The 19,175-nt window shown below is 40.9% G+C and overlaps 1 protein-coding gene across 1 annotated transcript in view; it reads right to left on the bottom strand.

The window, feature by feature from the left end:
* The window catches only part of LOC143961284 (uncharacterized), a 56,424-nt gene extending 48,169 nt beyond the window's left edge, over positions 1-8,255 (bottom strand). Inside the window, exon 1 of the mRNA XM_077470535.1 lies at positions 8,139-8,255. Within this exon, the coding sequence (XP_077326661.1) occupies positions 8,139-8,184 (46 nt within the window). The 5' untranslated portion in view covers positions 8,185-8,255. The remainder of the gene's footprint in view (positions 1-8,138) is intronic.
* Between the last annotated feature and the right edge of the window lie 10,920 nt (positions 8,256-19,175).

Raw genomic sequence — 19,175 nt, 5'->3', positions numbered from 1 at the left:
ATATATTTCACTTTTATTGTTTCACTTTAAGCATTATTAAAATCACTGCTCCCGAAAAAAAATGGCTTTTTTTAAACTTTTTTTTGCATTGATACATGTCCCCTGGGGCAGGACCCAAGTCCCCAAACACTTTTTATGACAATAACTTGCATATAAGCCTTTAAAATTATCACTTTTGATTATTTGTGTCCCATAGACTTTAGTGGTGTTTGCGTGTTCAAACAAATTTTTTGCCTGTTCGCATGTTCTGCTGCGAACCTAACCGGGGGTGCTTAGCTCATCCACAAGAAACCTCCAGAAACCTGCGAAGCCACTGCCCATTGCACCCTTAAAAACCACAAAAAAACACATTCATTTCACCTTCAACTCTAAATTTTAGTCATCATCAGTATTAGTGTATTTATACCACTACCAACCTAAAATGTAATGATAACCCTCATCAAACAGCAATAAAAATATGCATAAAGCTTAAATATTTTTTTCCTCTGCTCGGGACATTGCTAGTTTCCATACGAGAGCAGAACATTACATAATTACATATTATCCTCTTTCTTTTCTCTTTCCTCCTTTCCCACTGCACTTACTTACACTCACCGGACACTTTATTAGGTACACCTTGCTAGTACTGGGTTGGACCCCCTTTTGCCTTCAGAACTGCCTTAATTCTTCCAGGGCCCTGGCATAGATCCAACAAGGTGTTGAAAACATTCCTCAGAGATTTTGGTCCATAGTGACACGGCAGCATCACACAGATTTGTTGGCTGCACATCCATGTTTCAAATCTTCCGTTCCACCACATCCCAAAGGTGCTCTAATGGATTGAGATTTGGTGACTGTGCAGGCAATTGGAGTACAGGGACCTCACTGACCAGTGGTGAGATGATTAGAGCTTTGTGACATGGTGCATTATCCTGCTGGAAGGAGCCATCAGAAGATGGGGACACTGTAGTCATAAAGGGATGGACATGGTCAGCAACAATACTCAGGTAGGCTGTGGTGTTTAAACGATGCTCAATTTACACTAAGGAGCCCAAAGTATGCCAAGAAAATATCCCCCACAACATTACATCACCATCAGCCTGAACCATTGATACAAGGCAGGATGGATCCATGTTTTCATGTTTACACCAAATTCTGACCCTACCATCTGAATGTCGCAGCTAAAATTGAGACTCATCAGACCAGGCGACATTTTTCCAATCTTCTATTGTCCAATTTTGGTGAGCCTGTGCAAATCGTAGTCTCAGTTTCCTGTTCTTAACTGACAGGAGTGGCACCTGATGTAGTCTTCTGCTGTAGCCCATCTGCTTCAAGGTTCAATGGGTTTTATGCATTCAGAGATGGTATTCTGCATAGTGGTTATTTGAGTTTCTGTTGCCTTTCTATCATCTCAAAACAGTCTATCCATTCTCCTTGGACCTCTGACATCAAGGCATTTTCCTCCACACAACTGCCGCTCACTGGATATTTTCTCTTTTTCGAACCATTCTCTGTAAACCCGAGAGATGGTTGTGTGTGAAACTCCTAGTAGATCAGCAGTTTTTGAAATACTCAGACCAGCCCGACCAACAACCATGCCACGTTCAAAGTCACTAAAAATCCCCTTTCTTCTCCATTCTGATGCTCAGTCTGAACTTCAGCAAGTGATCTTCACCACATATTAGTGCCTAAATGCATTGAGTTGCTGCTATGTGATTGGCTAATTAGCAATTTGTGTTGCCAAGAAATTGAACCTAATAAAGTGGCTGGTAAAACATTTATATGGCCCTTTGCTGATAGAGAACGTAAACCAAAGACCAGGGAATTGCAAAAAGCCACCCATGGCCTCTGTTTTCACTGCACCTTGTATTGGGTGCCCTAATTAAGCTTCCAACTAACAAGATGACAATAAAAAATGTGTTTATTTGTAATAAAAAAAGAATTTTTGAATCAGAACTGGGTCTAATGTAATCTGAAACAATCCTAACTGTCATTTTACATATGTACAACATAACTGACAAAAAAAAATGCGTCATCATCATAAAAAAATAAATGGAATGCACCAAACAAATGGAAACACTAACTAACCAATAAACAAAAGTTCAGTGAAGATTGACTTGTTTGTCTATAGAACTGTTTATGGTTTGCCAGGATAGATTGCTGCAAGAAAGACCCAGGGCACTCAGTAAAAGACCAGGGTTATGTACCCAGGGTGCCAGGGTCTACCAACACCCCTATCCTGCCTGCTTATGTTATTGTCCATACTATGGTTATTAAAGTGACACTATAAAAATGCCCAGACTACTGATATTAAAGTAAATAATATCCTTATTCTCCAAAAATGATCCAAATACTGTACATCCACTGCTTAACCACTTCCGGACCATCCACCGTCGTTATATGTCGGCTATTTGAAGGAGGATATTGTTGTTATGGCAGTAGCTAGCTGCCATAACCCCGATATCCTCTTCTTCAGTGAGCGGTCCGGTTTAAGATAAATGTGGTCTCTGTGGAGGATTTTATCAGCGGTGGGAGAGGGGTCCCCCTCCCGCCGTGCTCAGGTGCCCTCCTCCGCTTACCGGAGCCGTCGGCAGGGGCGGAGGCACTTGGGTACTTCTTGTGACATGGAGACGAGTGAAGGGAAGATGGCCCCCACCTGTCTCCATATCATTGCAGGGTGGAAGCAAAGTCAAAATGTCGCTTCTGCCCATAGCTCTTAAAGGGCTTTTTTATTTCTTTTTTTTAACCACTTGCAGACCGGACCATTTTGCTGGTCAAAGACCAGACCACTTTTTGCGATTCGGCACTGCGTCGCTTTAACTGACAATTGCGCGGTCGTGCGACGTGGCTCCCAAACAAAATTGACGTCCTTTTTTACCCACAAATAGAGCTTTGTTTTGGTGGTATTTGATCACCCCTGCGGTTTTTATTTTTTGCGCTATAAACAAAAATAGAGCGACAATTTTGAAAAAAACGCATGATTTTTTACTTTTTGTTATAATAAATATCCCCCAAAAATATATAAAAAAACATTTTTTTCCCTCAGTTTAGGCCGATATGTATTCTTCTACATATTTTTGGTAAAAAAATCGCAATAAGCGATTCTTGATTGGTTTGCGCAAAAGTTATAGCGTTTACAAAATAGGGATAGTTTTATAGCATTTTTATAGCATTTTTATTAATAATTTTTTATTATTTTTTTTTTTTACTAGTAATGGCGGCGATCAGCGATTTTTATTGTGACTGCGACATTGTGGGGGACCCATCGGACATTTTTGACACATTTTTGCGACCATTGTCATTTATACAGTAATCACTGCTATATAAATGCAGTGATTCCTGTGTAAATGACACTGGCAGTGAAGGGGTTAACCAGTGGGTGGCAGTGTAGGGGTTAAGTGTTCCTAGGGGTGTGTTACTAACTGTGGGGGGGGTTGGGCTTTCATTTAGTGAACACTGATCTCTGCTCCAATCACATGGAGCAGAGATTAGCGTCACTAGTTGCTAGGCAGAATGGAGAAATGCTGTTTACACGGCATTTCCTCCATTCAGCCGTCCCGTGAGACGATCGTGGGGATGCTCGCGGAGATCGAGTCCGTGGGTCCAGCAACCGGACTCACGGGGGTCCCGACCAGCGATCCCGATGGCAGGGCGGCATTGAATATTGGACGTACCTGTACGCCAATATGCCTGCCCGTGCCATTCTGTCGACGTACATCATCGTGCGCTGGTCAGGAAGTGGCTAAATTACAACATTTAGAAAAAAAAAATGTAATAAATTAAAGTGTAAATATGAGATCTGGGGTCTTTTTGACCCCAGATCTCATATTTAAGAGGTCCTGTCATGCTTTTTTTCTATTACAAGGGATGTTTACATTCCTTGTAATAGGAATAAAAGTGACACAATTTTTTTTTTAAAACAGTGTAAAAAAAAAAAAAAAAAAAAAAAAAAGAAAAAAAGGTAAAATAAATAAGAACATTTTTTTTTTTTAAAAGTACCCCATCCCCACAAACTCGCGTGCAGAAACGAGCACATATGTGAGTAGTGTCCGCATATGAAAACGGTATTCAAACCACACATGTGAGATATCACCGCGATCGGCAGAGCTAGAGCAATAATTCTAAGCCCTAGATCTCCTCTGTAACTCAAAAAATGCAATGTGTAGAATTTTTTAAATGTTGCCTATGTAGATTTTTAAGGGTAAAAGTTTGTCGCCATTCCACTAGCGCCGCAATTTTGAAGCGTGACATGTTGGGTATCAATTTACTCAGCATAACGTTATCTTTCACAATATAAAAAAATTGGGCTAGCTTTACTGTTGCTTTATTTTTTAATAAAAAAAAAGTATTTTTTCCAAAAAAAGTTTGCTTGTAAGACCGCTACGCAAATACAGTGTGACTGAAAGTATTGCTACAACCGCCATTTTATTCTCTAGGGTGTTAGAAAAAGAAAATGTATAATGTTTGGGGGTTCTAAGTAATTTTTCTAGCATTAAAAAAAACAGTTTTTAACTTGTAAACAACACATCTCAGAAAACAGGCTCGGTCCTTAAGTAGTTAATGGTCCTGTGGTCTATTTTTTCATGAAATTGTTTCTTCTTGTGTTATTCTGACTCCTTGTAATGTCCTCAGTGAGCTCCAGCACATCTCCTTTTCACCCTTGTTTGGAAGAAGAGGTGAACATTGGCTGCGGTCATGTGCACTGCTCTATGCACACTACATATCCCAAAGTCCATACTTCCTAGACCAGAGATGGAATGAGCATGAGAGGGTGGCTATGTTCCTACTACATACAGTGGGACCATGAGGAATGAGCGTAGCCACCCTCTAACCGGAGGTCAGATCACAGCAGAAACTTTTGGGGGAAGCTGAGAGAAGTAGAAGGCCCTTAAGTGAAGAATACATGTTCCATTAGATTTATTTTTTTTAATCAGTGTTTAGTGTCACTTTAAACTATTTACAAACTCTTCACATGCGGTAAAATCTGTAGTGGCTTGTAAAGTGATTAATTCTCAAAGAATCTTAAAGATCACAGCAAAGTCTCGGAATTCAGGTTTGTAACGGCTTATGCCACGTACACACGACCGGACTTTCCGGCAGACTAGGTCCGACGGTCTTCCCGACTGACTTTTCGGCAGAGTTCCGACGGACTTCCGAACGGACTTGGCCACACACAAACAGACTAAGTCTGTTGGAAAGTCCATTAGTTTTGAGCGTGATGACGTAAGACAGGACTAAAAAAGGAAGTTCAACAGCCAGTAGCCAATAGCTGCCCTTGCGTCGTATTTGATTCGTCTTACCAGCATACAGATGAACGGTTTTCCCAATAGGAATTGAGTCCGTCAGACAGATTTGAAACATGTTCTATTTCTAGGTCTGTCTGATTTTTTTAATGAAAAACATTCAGATTAGCCCACACACGATCGGATTGTCTGACGGACTGATTCCGTCAGACCTAGTCTGCCAGAAAGACCAGTCATGTGTACACGGCATCAGAAACAAATACTGTCTGCCAGGCTGTCAAGATCTGCTCTCATAGGTAAAAATCTGAGATTTCTGTGCCTCTGTTGCAAATTTAAAAAATGTATTTCTCCACAATACTTATAGCTACAGAGGGCTCTTTTAGCTGCAGAGGGCTGTTCAGAATTTGTAAGTACTTTAGTGTGCATAGTTTGGGCACAGATCACTTACTTACTGGGCACTTAAGCCCCCCTCCTACCCAGACCAATTTTCAGGTTTTTTAGCTCTGTCACTCTTTGAACAACAATTGCGCGGTCATACAACACTGTACCCAAATTACTTTTTTATATTTTTTTTCCCCACAAATAGAGCTTTCTTTTGGTGGTATTTGATCACCTCTGGGTTTTTTTATTTTTTGTTAAAACAAATGAAAAAAGACCAAGTTTAAAAAAAGTCCAAAACTATTTAATATTTTGTTATTACATTTTGCAAACTGGTAATTTTTCTCCTTCATTGATGTACACTGATGAGGCTGCACTGATGGGCACTGATAGGCTGCACTGATGGGCACTGATAGGCTGCATTGATGGGCACTGATAAGGCTGCACTGATAGGCACTGATAGGCAGCACTGGTGGGCACTGATGAGGTGGTACTGGTGGGCACCGATAAGTGGCATTGGTGGGTACTGAGAGGTGGCACTGATGGGAGGCACTGATGGTTGGCACTGAAGGGCACTAATAGGCGACACTGATAGCTGGCACTGATAGCTGGCACTAATGGACACTGATAGGTGGCAGTGATTGGCACTGATGGGTGGCAGTGATGGGCATTGATCTGCACTGGTAGGTGACACTGATAGGCAGCACTGCTAGGTGGCACTGATGAGGCACTGATTGGCACCACTGGTGGACATTGATAGGTGGCACTGATTGCTGGCACTGTTATACACTGGTGGGCACTGATTCGTGGCACTGTGGGCACTGGTGGGTGGCACTGGCAGGCGGCACTAGTGGGCACAGATGAAATGGCTGTGCATCTTCTTCTTTGGGGCCGATGTCCCTTGCACAGAAGCCCTTGGTGATCAGATATTGTTTCTCCTCAGCGTGAGGAGAAAAAAAAAACGATTACCAATCTTCTGTTTAAAGTGCGTGATCAGCTGTCATTGGTTGACAGCTGATCAGCTCACAGCTGATCACGTAGTAAGGGGCCGGGATCGACCCCTTACTCCCATCTGTTATCACCCGAGTCTCATTGCAGAGCGTGCAAAGGGGAGGACGTCTATTGACGACCTCCCGACAAAGTAGGTCCACGCTGTAGCTGTCATTCAGCTATAGCGTGGATCTGAATGGGTTAAAGGAGACCAATTTTTTTTTTATATATATATATTTTTATGTAAGGACTATATATATATATATATATATATATATATATATATATATATATATATATATATATATATATCACAAAAGTGAGTACACCCCTCACATTTTTGTAAATATTTTCTTCTATCTTTTCATGTGACAACACTGAAGAAATGACACTTTGCTACAATGTAAAGTAGTGAGTGTACAGCTTGTATAACAGTGTCAATTTGCTGTCCCCTCAAAATAACACAACACACAGCCATTATTATCTAAACTGCTGGCAACAAAAGTGTCAATATTTTATGTGGCCACCATTATTTTCCAGCACTGCCTTAACCCTCTTGGGCATGGAGTTCACCAGAGCTTCACAGGTTACCACTGGAGTCCGCTTCCACTCCTCCATGACGACATCACGGAGCTGGTGGATGTTAAATACCTTGCGCTCCTCCACCTTCTGTTTGAGGATTTTCATTTAGGGGTGTACTCACTTTTCTTGCCAGTGGATTAGACATTAATGGCTGTGTGTTGAGTTATTTTGAGGAAATTTACACTGTTATACAAGCTGTATACTCACTACTTTACATTGTAGCAATGTGTCATTTCTTCAGTGTTGTTACATGAAAAGATAGAATAAAATATTTACAAAAATGTGAGGGGTGTACTCACTTTTGTGAGATACTGTGATATAGAGAGATAGAGATAGAGATATAGAGAGATAGATAGATAGATAGATAGATAGATAGATAGATAGATAGATAGATAGATAGATAGATAGATAGATAGATAGATAAATAGATAGATAGATAGATAGATAGATAGATAGATAGATAGATAGATAGATAGATAGATAGATAGATAGATAGATAGATAGATAGATAGATAGATAGATAGATAGATAGATAGAGATATAGATAGATAGAGAGATATAGATAGAGACATAGATAGATAGATAGACAGATAGACAGATAGATATATAGATAGATAGATAGATAGATAGATAGATAGATAGATAGATAGATAGATAGATAGATAGATAGAGATATAAATAGATAGAGATATAGAGAGATAGATAGATAGATAGATCGATAGATAGATAGATAGATAGATAGATAGATAGATAGATAGATAGATAGATAGATAGATAGATAGATAGATAGATAGATAGAGAGATAGAGAGATAGAGATATATATAGAGATATAGATATATATTATACACTGTCATGTCATTCTTTATTTTTTTTTATTAAAAAGAAGACAGTTAAAAATAAGCCAGTACATACCCCCCAGCAATATAAGAGTGTCAAAATACTGTAATTAAAAGAGCTCTACTTACCTATCATTGCAACAAGTAGCATCACAGTCATCATTGAAAGATTCATGGTTGTGTCTGCTCAGTAATCAAATCCAATGATAAGATTACTTCTTGGAAATGAGATTGCAGAAGGTTCTGTCTTAACAGAAATATAGAGACTGATACTAGAAATCCCTCCTTATATACCTTTATCTTACGTCACCATTGCACACTTTGCATAGACACATATGTTTATCGGATCAATTGCAAAAATAAATTAAATGACAGTTCATAATGCAGAGAAAAAAAACTTCCTGATTGGGGGACAATAAAGGAAAGGTTGGTACATCAAACCTAAAGGTACAAAGGTGTTCAGAAGAGACAAAAGTCCCTGTCATGTGCTTTGTAAAGGGAGTCCCGGCGTAAAAGAAGAGAAAAGAATGGGCGGAGGGACGTCATGACATAGGTGGACAGTAGGACAGGAAGGGATACTTTTGGAATTGTTGCCCCCTTTAAAGAAAGGGGGGTGGTTAAGAGCTGGGAGAGGTCCTGGGGAAGTTTTGTGGGAAGGAGGAAGTAGTTGGAGTCAGTTGTGAGCGGTGAGGAGAGAAGCTTCCCACCCACCCTCCCGATGTTTGGTCAGTATTACAGTGAGGCTGTCATGACAGCCTGGCAGTGATGGGTCTTTGGAGGAAGAGAAGAAGGCTGGAATATAACATGGTTGGGACCCATCTGTGGTATGGGTTTCTTAAGTACCTTCTGGTTAACGAGGGGTTTATCCAGGACGGGGTAAAAATGTAGGTCACTGCGGATGTCAAGTACCGTCTCAGAGTCGTTGTGTGTCATTGCCCTCAAAGACCACCAAGGTATAGAGAAGTTTGGTTGATGGCTATTTTAAATGTTATTTATTTACATTATGTTATTTGATCAATAAAAGGCCGTAAGGCCATTTTACTCCAATACCTTGTCACGTCATTTATCCGGTAATTAGGGCTTAAGTGGTTAATATACATACCAGACCTGAAGGGTCTGGTATGGATATTTAGGGGGACCCCCACGTCAATTTTTTTTTTTATTTGACATGGAGTTCCCCTTAATATCCATACCAGACCTGAAGGGCCTGGTAATTGAATTTAGGGGAACCCCCACGCTTTTTTTAAAAATTTTATTTTATTTTTTATCAATGAATGAATTGTCGGCTAATACAGAGAACACTCACTGAGTGTTCTCTGTATTACGGGAGCCGACAATGGAAAGTGATTTTAAAATCCTTTTTTTCCTTGCGAAATGACACTTTGTGCAGGGACAGTTCTAAGCACGGGAAACATGCACCCCTTCACAGGCATACTATAGACACCCCCCAGCTACGAAATTTAAAGGAATATTACACTTTTATTGTTTCACTTTAATCATTATTAAAATCACTGCTCCTGAAAAAATGACTGTTTTTGAAACTTTTTTTTGCATTGATCCATGTCCCCTGGGGCAGGACCCAGGTCCCCAAACACTTTTTAGGACAGTAACCTGCATATTACCCTTTAAAATGAGCACTTTAGATTGTGAATGTTCGAGTCCCATAGACTTTAATAGGTTTCTAAAGTTCACACGAAGTTTAGGTCTGTTCGCAGGTTCTGGTGTGAACCGAACAGGGGGGTGTTCGGCTCATCCTTAATGCTAATATACTGTCTAGGGGTTTCAAAACAGTATCCCAACAAGCCCCTTTTTTGAGTATTAGCTTACCACCTTTAAAAGAATATGGCTTGACTTTGTTGGTAATTTTGAATGTGGGGCCAATATATGCCCGTGTTGTACACGTATCATCAAAGGGGGTCATTTTCAGTCTAACATCAGTGGCAGGTCCTATAATGTCAGGTTGTTTATGAATTGCAACACCAGAAATTTGATCTATTTGATCACCTATCCAAGAAGCCAAATGAGAGGACAACACATGTATAGGATTGAGGAGCCGAGCCCATGACGTCACACAGCCACCGCGAATGAGTGGGAGTGGTGAGCGAGTGGACATAAGAGAGATTTTATGTAAATGCGAATTTTAAAGAATAACTCATGTAAGTGTTTCTTTATTGGGGCTATTTTAATAAATATGTATACAGAGAGTATGTATTTGTGATTGCATGTGACAACGGAGTTGAGAGATGTGTAGCTGAGCGGAATCCCGGGAGTGGAGGAAGGAGATTGTTGCAGGGTTTTACACAGGAGAGATCATTATATAGATATCTATTGGAGTCATCCTTGAGGTTGAGAGAGCTGACGCTGAGCAGTTGTCTGGGTGTGGAGGAGGGAGATCTTTGTAGAACGAAAGAGAGATCATTATCTGAGCTCACTGAACTCATCTTTGAGGTGAGAAGGCATTACAGCGGTGGATTTGACACTAATTGTTTATATATATATATATATATATATATATATATATATATATATATATATATATATGGACTGGTGTTTCACAATATTCAATATAATATATTTATTTAGCAGCGCTGCATTCAAAGAGATATATATATATATATATATATATATATATATATATAAAAAAGAAGGCCAGTATGGCAGCCTGAATTTATGGGAGGAGCCGGGGGGGTATTTAACCAGCCCGTTTGCCTGTGGTCTTTGTCGGTTTCCTGTGCGCGATATACATCACTAGGCCGACTATTCGAGACTAAGCTTTCGTGAGATCCCACATTTGTCAGTCCCGTCTTCGTGAGTTTTGTGTTTCCGAGTTCTGTCATCGTGAGTTCTGTGTCCATGAGTTCCGCGTTCGTAAGTCGCCATCTTACGAGGTTTCCGAAGCATTCGTCGAGTCGCAGTTGTCGTACAACATATCTGGTTCGGCTATCGCAGGTAGGGCTTCGGCTCACGTTTTTTTCGTTTCACGCTTGCAAATTACCATGTCACTAAAACTGTGATATCTAAACTCACAACATTTCACGTAATCCGTACATATACTTTCATTTTGCACCGTCGTGTTTGCATATCCAAACAACGTTCATACCATGTGTCACTAGACGATTCGCTATCGCTCACTTGTGACACACCGGTTGATTCCACATTAGGCATTCATTTGTAAACATTTCAGTCATTTCAATCATTTCAGTTGTTTCAAATAATTTCTAACCATTTCAAAGCATTTCTAATAATTTATAAACATTTTGAATCATTTCTGATAATTTCAAAGTATTTTGAATCATTTCTAATCATTTCAAAACATTTCAAATCATTTTCTTCATTTCTGTCACATACCGCGCTCCGATTTGAATCCAGTCGCATCTTCGATGCACCGATTCAATCCGGGGTGCCCCAGTTGATCTTGGCCTCATTTCAGTACAAGCTCCAGAGACGGATTCATTTGTCAGTCGTGGGTTCGGTCACTGATTCTTGTCTCTGTCAAGGCATATCATTTTTTGTCAAGTATTATGCTCCGATGTGAATCCAGTCACATCTAAAGATGCACCGATTCGCTGTGGTGTGCCCAGATCTTTTTTCGGCCTCATTTCAGTACATGCTCCAGAGACGGATTCACTTGTCAGTTCTGGGTCATTGATTCTTGTCTCTGTCATGGCATATCATTTCTTGTCACGTATTACACTCCAATACAAATCCAGTCGCATCTAAATATGCTCCGGTGTGCCCAGATGTTTTCAGCCTCATTTCACTAGATGTTCCAGAGACGGATTCACTTGTCAGTTGTGGGTTCGGTCACTGATTCTTGTCTCTGTCATGGCATATGATTTCTTGTCACATATCACGCTCCGATACAAATCTAGTCGCATCTAAGATGCACCGATTTGCTCCGGTGTGCCCAGCTGTTTTTAACCTCATTTCAGTACATGCTCCATAGATGGATTCACTTGTCAGTTGTGGGTTCGGTCATTGATTGTTGTCTCTGTCATGGCATAATTTCTTTGTCACGTATCACGCTCTGACACAAATCTAGTCACATCTATGCACTAATTTGTCTCGGCGTGCCCCAGGTTGTTTGGCTTCATTTCAGTACATGCTCCAGAGTCTGGTTCGTTGTCAGTCGCAGTTTGCGGCTCATCAATTCGTGCCTCTGTCATGGCAATCATTTCATTCATTTCATCATTTCACTAATTTCACTGTCTCATACCGCATCCCGATTAGAATCCAGTAGCATCCATGATGCACCGATTCGTCCCGGCATGCCCCAGTTGTCTTGGCCTCATTTCTTTCTGTGCTCCACAGTCTAACTCGTTGTTTGTCGCAGTCGCAGCGTACCAATTCTTGCCTATATCACGACAAAACATTTCACTCATTTCATTTCACACACTTATCGCTTTATCGAGATGAATATATTCAAACCAACAACGCATTGATCCGCACCCATCATTTCAGCCTTACTGGTATAGTTCAACCGATTCATATCGGATTAATTTCATACACTCTACAATCTCTTCGTATCAGATTTATTTCATACAACCAATTCGTATAGGATTCATTTCATACTTACATCCGATTCATATCGGATTAATTTCAGACACATCCAAGTACAACTTCTTGCAATCGTTGCAAGCACGCATCCAATCACAAACTTCTTGCAATCGCTGCAAGCACGCACCCAAGCATAACTTCTTGCAATCATTTCAAGCACGCATCCAAGCATAAGCTTCTTGCAATTATCGCAAGCAACACCCCAGGCACAAACTTATTGCAATCATTGCTGACACACAGTTCTGGCTAGCTCAGTACAGTGCTTTAAGTAAGGCCTGGATACTTTCCTAAATGTACATAATATAACGGGGTACTAATATTATAGGTAAGTTGATCCAGGGAAAAATCTGATTGCCTCTTGGGGGATCAGGAAAGAATTTTTCCCCTGCTGTAGCAAATTGGAGCATACTCTGCTGGGGTTTTATCCCTTCCTCTTGATCGGCTGTGGATGTGGAATTGGGTGTGTTGGATTGTGCGATATTTTGTTTGTTTATTTTTTGATTTTATTGTGGCTGGACTGGGTGGACTTTTGTCTTTTTCGACCTAGCTAACTATGCATCCTAGCATGACTTCTTGCAATCGTTGCAAGCATGCATCCCAGCATAACTTTTTCAGTCTTCGCAAGCACATGCAGTAATACAAACTTCTCACAGCCACTACGAACACATCGCCAGTGACATAAACTCCCTTGCAATCGTTGCTAGCACACATTTAAGCACAACACTTGCATTCGCAACTTAGCATAACTTCTTGCAATCGTTGCAAGCACATTCTCAGTGGCACACAAACAGCCACACATCAATTTCAGCGGTACTTAATTGGCTACTTGTCTCCAGTGGCATTTTCATATGAGCCACTCGCCGTTTCCTGGCTGTCATTTCTCCCTTAGGACAGTCGAGTTCAGCTTCCGTCCTGCACCAGATATCGAGTTGCCACACACAGCATCCAGCATTTCTATCCTTACAGGACCCTGGAGAGCCGTCTCTGTTTATGGCCCATAGACTAAGATCCCCTCTACCTGGCATCCAGAAATATCAGCCCATCAGCCCATTGCTTGCCCATCACAACTGCCATCTTTAGGGTCATGTAAAATATCCTCGCACTTTCCCCAGTCTAGTCATCCAAGCGGCCATCTACCTGGCCCTTTAAGGTTTTCTACGGCCTAGCGAATTCATCATTAGTGGCACTGGCAGCCAGGTACTATACAGACACCACCTGACTCGTTTTTATAAAAACTCAACAATCCGGACCCGAGCTCTACATTAACCTCTTTTGTATTAACCACTCCATGCAGACCAGCCTCCCCCTTGACAAGTTTACCCCATCAGGTCAGTTCTCCAACACTTCACCCATACACAGAGGTGTACCAAGAAGCAGCTTCAGTCTCTTTTGAGAATGCTCAATTCTACAATACGGGGCATTCCCCAGGGTTGCTCTTTATGTCACACTTCCTGGTCGTCCTCTCCCAGACACAGGACCCCTGTCAGATCCTTAATTTAGTCACCGCGGACCTATCAATGTCAGAAGGTTCCGTACTACGCGGATCGGTATATCAATATTTATACCATCTATGTAGACCCATCACCCCAGGTAATGACAGATGCCGCAGCCTCCACAGGCTTTGCTGCAATTTTTGACCACCATTGGTTTACAGGACCATGGCCTCCAGAAATACTCCTAAACCCCGGGTTTACCTGGACTTCCTCCCTCTTTGAGCTATACACCATCATGGCAGCTCTATCCCATAGTGGCAGCCACACAGCTCTGGGGTTATTGCTGGACAGGGCAATCTGTGGCATTCACCACCGACAACCAAGCCACAGCAGAGATCATTAATAAAGGCAAGTCCAAATCCCTCGCAGTCATGTCCTTCCTGCGTAGGCTGGTAAAACTGTCATTAGAAATTCAGTTCAACGTTTACTGTACATTTGTTCCCGGGCAAGTACAACCTCGCAGCAGATGCTCTGTCATGTTTTAACTACACCTCCTTTTGAACAGGTGCCCGGAGCCAATCCAGTATCAGCGACTGTCCTTGCTTGGTCTCAGCTGGCCCTCGATTAGATACTGGCCTTTATCTCATACTGTCATACCCAGCTGGCCCTATCTCACAACACTAATTGGCTATACCTAGCCGGCATCCAACATTTCTTGTCCTCACGGGACCCCGCAAACCTTCCTTATTCACATCCCACGCAATTCGAGCCGTACTACGTGACGTCCAGAAACTCCAACTGGTGGTCAGCGCCAAACGCTTACCCAAACGTGTGACATCCTTAGGAGTATGTCGACCATCCTGACTACCTCTCCATTTGGTCTCCCCCCAGTATGGTCCTACAAGCAGCCAGGTATTTGGCCTACTACGGGTTCTTGGGCCCTGGAAAGTTCACCTGCAGCAATCCAGCAGGCCAAGTGCTACGTAGACACCACTTAGTCCGCTACAAAGATCACTTCGTCCTTCGCCTAGGCATTTCTAAAAAAACTGAAAATAGGCTCCGGGATAGACATCCACCTTTACAGAACCAATAATAACGGGTGTCCAATTGCCACACTCAACCAACTGTTGACACTACTGCCCGAACAGCTGGACTCCAGTCCCCTTATTCCTTTCCCGTCAAGCCCTTGTGTTTCATGAACCTCAGTTCATGAAACACATGAGGGTACTTCTCCGCAACTTTCACCTGAACCCTAGCCAGTACTTCGGCCACTCCTTCCGCATTGGGGCAGCCTCAGCGGCATCCCATCACGGGGTCCCAGACCATGTCATTAAAAGACTAGGCAGGTGGAAGTCTGCCTGCTTCGCCCGGTACATCCCCAATCCACAAGTGGAAATAGCTCAGGCATTTACTAAAATCACTCAATGATCAAACTCAAATTAATAAAGAACTATCCCCTACCTGAATGTTTTTGCCCCCTTATTTTGGTATACCGTACATTTGACCAAGGCACACTTTCAGGTCCATTTCATGTGGTAAGTTTTATGTTAACTCTGAATGTTATCCATATCAGTATCGGCCATAGGGCTCCAATGAGATAGAGATAGAATTACTTTTGTAAGCCTCCCTGGCAGTGTTATAGTGTGGTCTATTCCCTCACTTTAGCTAGTATGCATGTAAATGTGATGGACTGGCCAAGCATGTCTCTAGACCTAAACCCTATTGAGCATCTGTAGGGCATCCTCAAACGGAAGGTGGAGGAGCGCAAGGTCTCTAACATCCACCAGCTCCGTTATATCATCATGAAGTAGTGGAAGAGGACTCCAGTGGCCACCTGTGAAGCTCTGGTGAACTCCATGCCCAAGAGGGTTAAGGCAGTGCTGGTAAATAATGGTGGTCACACAAAATATTGACACTTTGGGCCCAATGTGGACATTTAAACTTAGGGGTGTACTCACTTTTGTTGCTAGCGGTTTAGACATTAATGGCGGTGTGTTGGGTTATTTTGAGGGGACAGCAAATTTACTTTACATTGTAGCAAAGTGTAATTTCTTCAGTGTTGTCACATGAAAAGATATAATAAAATACTTACAAAAATGTGAGAAGTGTACTCACTTTTGTGAGATACTGTATCTCTCTTTTGTATATCTATCTATATATATATATATATATATATATATACAAATTATCTCTCTCATATATTTTATGTATGTGTGTATGTGTGTATGTATGTGTGTGTGTAGATAGATAGATAACGTTCCATTTATTAAATTATGTTGTGAATCTTTTGTGAGATACTGTATCTCTCTATATACATACATATATATATATATATGTATGGCTGCACAGTATCATCAGACTGAGAGACCCATCCTGTGGGCTGAGAAGGACGAAAGCTTGAAAAAAGGTACAGTGACTCTGTTATAGAGCCAAGAGGACTGAAGCATAAACCTGAGCAGCGGTGCTACTAGAGAGCCAGGTGGCTTGGCATTTTTCATTTATATTGTTGCTGTGGAAAGCTGAACCCCCTATGTGGGCAACTGTTCTTTATTGGACTTATTTTTCTTTTCCTTAAAAAAAAAGTGGGTTAACAAGCCCTTAAACGGCACAACTGGCATGGACTCAGCTCACTGGTAAGCTCTACACTTGAGCTAAACACCCCCATATCACTAAATATATATATATATATATATATATATATATATATATATATATATATATAGACACACACACACACACACACACACAGTGTATATACCACAGCGTAGAATCCCCTATGTGTACACCCCCCCCCCACCAATGTGTCCTAGGGTTGGTTATCTGTATAACCACCCCTACCACGAATACCTGTAAAATAATTCTTAATGGACAAAGCTCATTAATCTACAGTAGAAGACAAGGAAAAAAATGGCCTTAATCTTGGTTCATCTGATAAGACCATTTTAAATATAAATAAATCTATCTATTCAGGAAGCTCTGTTAAACAAAAGCAGAATATATTTTTATACTACCAAATATGTTTTATGATTATTGTAAATCAACCTAATTATGGAGCCATGTTTAGAATTAATATAAGCTCTTGTGGGAAACCTTTGCCTACAGTCACATAGGCTCTAAGATTTAAAATGCAACTCCAGCAATTTATAATCTAATATAGGTATGTGAAGTCACTGAGTTCATCCAAGTTTTTTTTTTTTTTTTTTTTTTTACATAAGGGTTTATTTGGCGTTTCAAGGCAGTACAATAACATCATGAGCAGAAAGTAACATAATGTAGATTTTCACAGTAAGTATGAACAATGCTTTAAGACAAAAAATTCCAGTATTATGCCAGATTTGGGCAGTCCTACCATTATTGAAAGGTGCCAAATTGTCCACAGTTTCTCCAGCAAGTAGGGGAAATAGAAGGGTAGATGTGCGGGGGAGTCCATCCAAGTTTTATCCTGTTTTAAGCCATAATGAAGGAGGAGTGGTTTTGCCTTGAAACATGTTGGATGTTTTACCAACAATAAAAAGAATCTTGGACTCTTTCATCTGGGTTTGGTTTCTGTGTTTCTATGGTTTGAACTACTGTTGGGTGCCTATCAAGGTAAGCCCTCCACAGCCTCTTCCCCAGAACAGTTAAGCTCATTTGAAGTTTTCCATCATTTATCTGCACATGCTAAATCCCAGTGGCTCTTTGAGTATGGTTTTCTGGAGTTTATTTTTCATGTCTATGTTTTGTTGGAGAAATTTCATGTGCTTAGGATACCACAGACAGTGAAAAGAAAGTTCAGGTCTGCCCATACAGAAATCGCCCCATATCGCGCTACTCAATTTCCCTGTCCTAGACACACCCAAACTGGTAAGTTGCCTCGTTATGTTTATTCTCATTGGAACTAAATTAACCATTGCTCAAGCTTGGAAAAGAAAAAAACAAGTTTCCTTCACCTTAGTAGAAAGGAAAATCTCCTGGATTATGACCCAGTAGAAGATTGTGAGCACTCCGTTAGATACTACAGAGAAATGAAAGGCCATCTGGGAACCCTGGGCCCAATATATGCAGATAAAGCTCACATGTTAATCCGGTACATTATACTCGAGATAATGCAAGGCTATTCCGGTCACTACTTCTTCTTCTCTGTCTGCTCTCACCTTCTATCTTTTCTGTTCTTGCACCTATTTATTTTATACCTGATACTGTGTCTTTGGGATTTTGTTTACAGTTCATAGCTACATTGAGTTCTTGACCAAATGTATGTTAGTATTCACTTTCGATATGCTTCTACCACAACATGGGATCGCTCTTAGGTTTTTTTTTCCATGATCCATGGCTATGAACACATGCATTTAGCTTTGGGAGGCCATAGACAGTAGCCGAACAACCCTTCACCCCACTGCAAAGTTTGTTTCCAGGAGGGGTGTCTTAAGGGGGAGGGTGGTTCACATACCTCTTTACCCATTGATATTAAATAACCACGGACCTAAGGTCCATGTTACATCAATGTACCTATATATAACCCTTTGTTTCGGATTATATGTTGCCATGTATAAAGCCCCATACACACTATCAAATTTTCTTTTGATTTTTGTCTTCAGATTTACCAAAACCATGTAGTGCAAGGGCCTGCCTTATTTCGTACAAATTGAAACTCCTAAGATTTGACCTCATACTATATGGTTTTGGTAAATCTGAAGGAAAAATCAGCAGAAAATCTGATAGTGTGTTTGGGGTTTTACTGTTTGCACAATCTTTTCTGTTTCCTTATGTGAAATACTCAATAAAAATTTATTGAAAGGAAAGAAACGAAAAAAAAAAATTCTCTTCCTACATAGTTGTGACCAGAACAGGTGTCCCAGTTGGAAGACCTACACTTTAAGGAAAGATGATTTTCCCCACTATTCTTGTTGCACTGGCAACAGTTACATTTCCCATTACTTTCAGTTTAAATCTACCCAGATGTGGCACAGACAGCAATTCAATTTCTGACCAGGATTCTAATCCTTCAACATCCTATCCTAAAGTAAAGAAAAATCTTTTGCTATACTTACTGTTCACTTTAATGCTAAACTAAAGCATCATCACCACTTTAGCCACAGATCGTCATGAGATGGTTCCTACGTTCTGCCTATATCTAATAATCTAAATAATTGTGGACTAGTCTTAACATAAACATTTCTGTATATATTTCACTGGC

Source organism: Lithobates pipiens, unplaced genomic scaffold, assembly GCF_037356315.1.
Source record: "Lithobates pipiens isolate NorthernLeopardFrog02 unplaced genomic scaffold, aLitPip1_a1.2 Scaffold_8, whole genome shotgun sequence".
NCBI classification, from domain to species: domain Eukaryota; kingdom Metazoa; phylum Chordata; class Amphibia; order Anura; family Ranidae; genus Lithobates; species Lithobates pipiens.
This window is presented reverse-complemented; position numbering and strand designations above follow the sequence as displayed.